Source organism: Coregonus lavaretus (assembly GCF_964263955.1).
Source record: "Coregonus lavaretus genome assembly, chromosome: 19".
Classification (NCBI taxonomy): Eukaryota; Metazoa; Chordata; class Actinopteri; order Salmoniformes; family Salmonidae; genus Coregonus; species Coregonus lavaretus.
In genome coordinates, this window is record NC_140006.1 from 28,235,031 (window position 1) to 28,241,030 (window position 6,000).

General features: G+C 41.0%; 1 protein-coding gene across 1 annotated transcript in view; it reads left to right on the forward strand.

Annotated features, from left to right (window-relative positions):
* Positions 1–5,751, forward strand: part of LOC311146749 (pappalysin-2-like) — a gene marked incomplete at its 5' end in the record, with an annotated part of 83,220 nt that extends 77,469 nt beyond the window's left edge. Inside the window, 2 exons of the mRNA XM_084183313.1 lie at positions 661–759; positions 5,169–5,751. Of these exons, the coding sequence (XP_084039439.1) occupies positions 661–759; positions 5,169–5,276 (207 nt within the window). The 3' untranslated portion in view covers positions 5,277–5,751. The remainder of the gene's footprint in view (positions 1–660; positions 760–5,168) is intronic.
* Positions 5,752–6,000: the final 249 nt, after the last annotated feature.

Here is a 6,000-nt window from a genome sequence, read left to right on the forward strand (position 1 = left end):
CATGTTTAGAAGTTGTTACAAATTTTGCCAACGAGTCTGTTTTAATTACCGCCCAAAGTAGCTTTGGCAGCTTTGAAAGGCAAGGAAAATGATTTTGGAGTGGGGGCTAGCTTTGAGCAGGGGAGAAACTCTGCAGAAATCTCCCCAGCAGCTGCCATTCTACTGTGATGTGGATTCAGGTACAACCTGGAGTGTTTGAAATGACTCCATCGGCCCGGGGAAAGCCAGAAGTATCTTTGGCAGTCACCTCTTATTTTCTTATTTTTGGCATAGCAACTTTAAGGTTAAGTTAAAAAACGTTAAAGGCTTTCATTATGACGCATTTAAGATTTTTATGTAACATACATTTGTCAATTGCGTGCCATAGCCGAGTTAGACAGAACTCCCCAAAGTACAGCAAGAATTGTTAAACGCAGTACCCTATTCCTGTCTCACAGGCAAAAAAATATTGAATCACAGCTCTGAGAGGTAAGGGATCAGCTCTTTACTAGGTGTTAATGAATTACATGAAAAGGCAATGGTATCCACTATTGGCACTTCCCAATGTGGGTGTGGTTGAATTCTGTTGATGTTGACGCCTGCAAGTAGGAAGTTGCCTCATTGTTTTTGATGATGTCATATTTTGGATGCTACCTTTAATAAGAGTTCCTTTTTTCCCAGCCCTTTGGGGGAGATGGTTGGTGTGACACCATCAACAACCGGGCCTACTGCGAGTATGATGGAGGGGACTGCTGTCCATCCACCATCTCAACCAGAAAGGTAAATTAACCTATTTTCATCGTCCCCCCATACCCTTCCCTAAATAAACCTGCTTTTTCTTGTACTTCATTTTACATTTACATTTTAGTAATTTAGCAGATGCTCTTATCCAGAGCAACTTACAATTAGTGCATTCATCTTAAGATAGCTAGGTGGGACAACCACATATCACAGGCATAGAAAGTACATTTTTCCTTAATATCGTAGCTATCAGTAATCAGAGCTAGAAGAGGAGGGGGGTCAAGCGCAAGTGCTGGTATTTTTTTTGTTGTGGGGGGGGGGGGTTGGGGTCGAGGTGAGGAGGAGGATTTTTTAAGATACTGTTTGAAGAGGTAGGGTTTCAGATGTTTTTGGAAGATGGGCAGGGACTCTCACTTCCATGTGAGAGTCAGTCTACTGCGGTGGGGATGTTTTCCTCCCACATACCTGCTATTTTGCTTACTGTATAATCATGGTCCCTATTCATTCCTGGGAGTCTGCTGCAGCCCGCTAACTGGAGGTCATTAGTCTCTCTAATGTCCATAGCTCATGGCGGTAGCACGGCTAGCCCCGGTTCCCCCTTGAATACAGTTTTTGCCTATTGCTTACACACTTTTTGCAGAATTTGGCTCATTATGTCAAAACTCAACACACAAGCCAATCAGACATAGCACTTGGAGATTAACAACTCACATATATGCCAAAATGAAACACTGCAATCAAAACTTAACACTCCTTTCTAAAAATGAAATTCTTGCAAAAAAAACATACACACAAGCAACATTTGAATTACTCTTTCATATCACTAGCAACACACTGATGGGCTTTATATAAAACACGGCAGTCTTTGTGTTTCTATTTTTATTGTCATTTTATTGTCATTGTCTTCTGTAAAACTCAAAAGTAGAATTTCTGCAGTAATCAAACAATATTTACAAAAAGTTTTTACAAAAAAACAAACATTCTTACAGAAATTCTTAACATCAAATTTAGCAACAAAACAAAAGTAAAAAAACAAGACAATTACTGGATAAATTGCTATTGGGGGAAAAAACATATACTTGTTTTGTGTGTGTGTGAGTGTGTGTGGTGGGGGGCGGGGGGGCTTATGGATCACGCCTTCTGTTCGGATCTGGCCACAAGACCTCGTCAACATCACAGGCGATGTCCTCGCGGGCTAGGCATCGGGGAAAATATCGCCTTGTGTGCGGAATCCACCCTTGGATTGATCCCACCTCAATGTCTCCACATGCCTCTTCCATTGCTTGCAGAAGAGTCATGCGGGCATGTGGTTGCCGATCATATACTTTCCACCGCCACGCTGAAAAGAATTCCTCGATTGCATTTAGAAAGGGGCTGTAAGGGGGCAGGTATAAAACTGTGAAATGATTATGGTTGTTGAACCAATCTCGGACCAGAGCAGCCCGGTGGAAACTAACATTATCCCAGATGACAACAAACCTGGGCTGCTGTAATCTGTCCTGCACAACTGCATGTAGTGCATCTAGAAATGCAATGACCTTTCCTGTATTGTAGGGACCTAGAGTGGCATGATCCTTGGACACTAATTGCAGCACACAAGGTGATATTTCCCCCACGCTGCCCAGGGACATTTACAACAGCCCTTTGTCCAACTACGTTACGGCCCCGACGCCTGGTTTTGGCCAGATTGAATCCTGCCTCATCCACGTAGATGAACTCATGCGGCAGTTCGACGGCATCAAACTCCAGAACTGTCTGTAACAGAAAATATTGAATAGTGTTACTGAAAACACATACAGTAACTACAATGTCTATATTTTCACACAAGCAGGGGCTGGGTTGGGTGAGTATTGACAAAAACTACAAGCTACAGGCAGGGCAGGTGGCAGCATAAACCCTCATTCCCACATCACAATATATAGTATGTAAAGTAAAGTGACACATACCTGCACATAATCATGGCGCAGATCCTTGACCCTGACACTGTTCCTCTCAAATGACACCCTGTACAGCTGCTTCATTCTGAAGTTATGTTTCTGTATGATGCGACTTAGTGTAGAAATGCTGACCCTGTTGATATTGTTGAATTCATTTCCATTTGCAATTATGCGTTGTTGCAACTCACGAAGTCAGATTGCATTATTTTCTCGCACCATTTCAATGATGGCAAGCTCTTGTTGTTGAGTGAAGAGCCGTTCCCTTCCACCTTGAGGAGGTCGTCCAACCATTATGTAGAAAATGCCACCACAAGATGTCATTGGTTAGGTTATTTTTCACATACTGTACTTTCAAACTGTACACAGTACTGCAACATCACAATGGTATTCCTTTACATATACAGTACTTCACAGCACTACCCATTTTTGTATAGTATAGTTAGTACAGTAATACTGTAATATGATACAGAATCATGTGACACATACAGTAGGTACAGTCTGGAGTAGAAACTTGAAGATATACCTGTTCTCCAGTCGGAATGTCCTTATTATCGATGCTACTGTATAGCGACTGAGGTTAGGGTGGACTCTTTGCCCAGCCTCCCTCATGGACAGGCCATGATTTATCACATGGTCCACCAGAGTAGCCCTGATGTCATCTGATATACGTCTCCGCACTGGTCCTCGTCCTCTTCCACGTCCTCTTCCACATCCGACTCCTCTCTCTCTTTGTCCTCCTCTTACTCTGACTCTTATTGCCTCCATGCTTGCAAAGTTCTAAAAATTGCTTACCTGAGGCCTATTTGTAGTGCTAAGGCTCAGACTGATTGGTGTTCTGTTTTCTGTGCAAGTGTTTTCAGGTGTGTATGTAAGTGCATACAATTGCCAGATGAGTTTTGCATTTTGAACAGAGTGTTTTCCCAATGATAACAGGTGATTTCATTTTTGAACAAAGTGTCTAATGTAAGAAAACGTGTGTAGTGTTTCGCAATAAGTGTGTTACAGAATTGCAAACAAAGTGCAAAGTTGACATTGTGTTTAAGCTATGGTTACACTGTGTTTAAGGTATGCTACAAGAAGTTTAGGTATTGAGGCTTTGGTCTAAGCATTCGGTTTTAGTGTGTAAGCAATGGGCAAAAACTGTAAGTAAGCTCAGCAATGGAGTGCCTGTCATAAATACATCAGCAGCTACATAGTCTTTTATGAGGGGAAGGCCAGGTGTCCGTGGTCTTCTGCAACTGTAAAACACCAGTTAAACTATCAGGCTCTGAGAAAGTGAAATAAACCGTGAGCGACAGCATCCTGCCACTGTGGATCCAGCGGAACTGTGGAGCACTGGTGTTTATGCAGCCCATGGAAACGCCTCTGGTCTCCAAGGCACTTCTCCGATTGGCCACTTTGATTTGTAGAGTCTGGTTTTGGGACCAAGGTCCAAGCTGGCAGCAGAAGACTTGGACAGTAGACTAGGAAGTCAACTCAGTCCACTCACTTCCAGTTGAAGCATAGACGTGTAATGAGCCTCGATGTGCTCTACATTTTTGTACAGTGCAATTCATTCATTCAATTAATTAGTTATCTAAAACACATTTTATTCCATTTTCAAAGCAGTTTTGAGAAGTCATGATAAACACTGGTTAGCAACTACTCAGAAGTACATACAAAACAGTCCAAGATTTGGCTTTTGTTTGACGCAAGCAGGAAAAACATCCAGCCCGTGTTGTCCAGAGGTTGTTAGAACAAAGCAAAAGCAGCAGAGTATAGTTTAGTCCCAAATGACACCCTATTCCCTACATAGTGCACTATATAATTTGGCTCACCACTGCCTCCATCAATGAACCAACATAGGGCTTAGGAAACACTTTGTTGCCAAACAAACACACATTTAATGGGAGAGAGCAGTCTCTGATCTGTGTTTCTCTTCTTAACCTTCTGGAACAGTTGCTAAGTCTTCAATAAAACTATTACCTCCATTAAACATCAGTGAAATCAATGCTAGGCAAGCCTTGGCATTTAGCTAGCCTCTCATGTTTACATTTCTTGCAACAGACTGCTTTGCAGGGCATCTGAGTTTATTTTGCAACCTGTGGTGATGGCTTGCTTCCTAGACAAGACCTGGCAACCCTGTTGTTGATTCTTAACATGTGTTCATCCGTTCACCTCTGTGGTGCATTCCCTCCCCCGATACTCAAGGTTTCTCACCGTTGAGTCCATGGTGAACCATTTGACATCACTCCCTTCATTTATCTCTCTGGAGACATTTGTTTCTCTTTGAAATTATGAAGAAATGAAACGTGTAGAGCTCACACATATAATACTATGCAAACTATTGGATAGGTAGGACAAACAACTGGCTTCTTATGGGCATAGTTTGAAGTTTATTGCATTGTTAAACGTATGCTATTACCTTGTGTATGTATTGGTTAAGTTGGGGAAATTACCCCTGGTTGTGATTTTATTGTCTCTTGAGATTTGTTTTGTTTCTAATCCCCTGGTTACTTGACTGATTGACAGGTCATTCCGTTTGGGGCCGACTGTGATCAGGATGAATGCACTTGCCGTGATCCAAACGCGGAGGAGAACAAGAGCAAAGCCAAATACTTGGAAGCAGGACTGTTATGAATGATGGATCGTTATGTGCGAACAGGGCCAAGGCTGGCTCACAATGAAACAACAACAGATGAACTTTACCCCTTAACATGATATATTTCAATTTTGTTTTCCTATTAGGGAGCAATGAAGGTAATCTCTTCTTAGACAAAAATAAAAACTGTGTTTCAATATTGTAGCTTTTAGGATTCCAACACAATAACTAATCTGTAAAGACGACTAACTTGTATAGAATAATATATTTGGGCAATCTCTAATTTCATAGATGTAGTTACAGAGGACTACAGTATTATAACATCATATCACATAATACACATTTATGCATATCATAGGTACCTAACTTAACACTTTCTGCTTAGAGAGTTATTGTTAGATGTAGCAGTTCTCAAGAAATATTCCATACAGATTTTGTGTAATCTTGTTATGTGTGATATTACACTGTAATTTACACTTGATGTTGAATAAACCGTAAATTTGTCTGACACTGATTTTTTTCTCACTGTTTCTGGACCTCCACACCCCTCTGAACATAAGGGGAACACATACTATATGCATCTAAAATAAAATGATATTTGTCACATGCTTTGTAAACAACAGGTGTAGACTAACAAAGAAATGCTTACTTACGGGTCCTTTTCCAACAAGATAAAGATAAAGATTTTTTTTTTTTAATAAAAAAAAGAAATAGTGACACGAGGAATAAATACACAGTGAATAACGAATAAGAATAATGAGT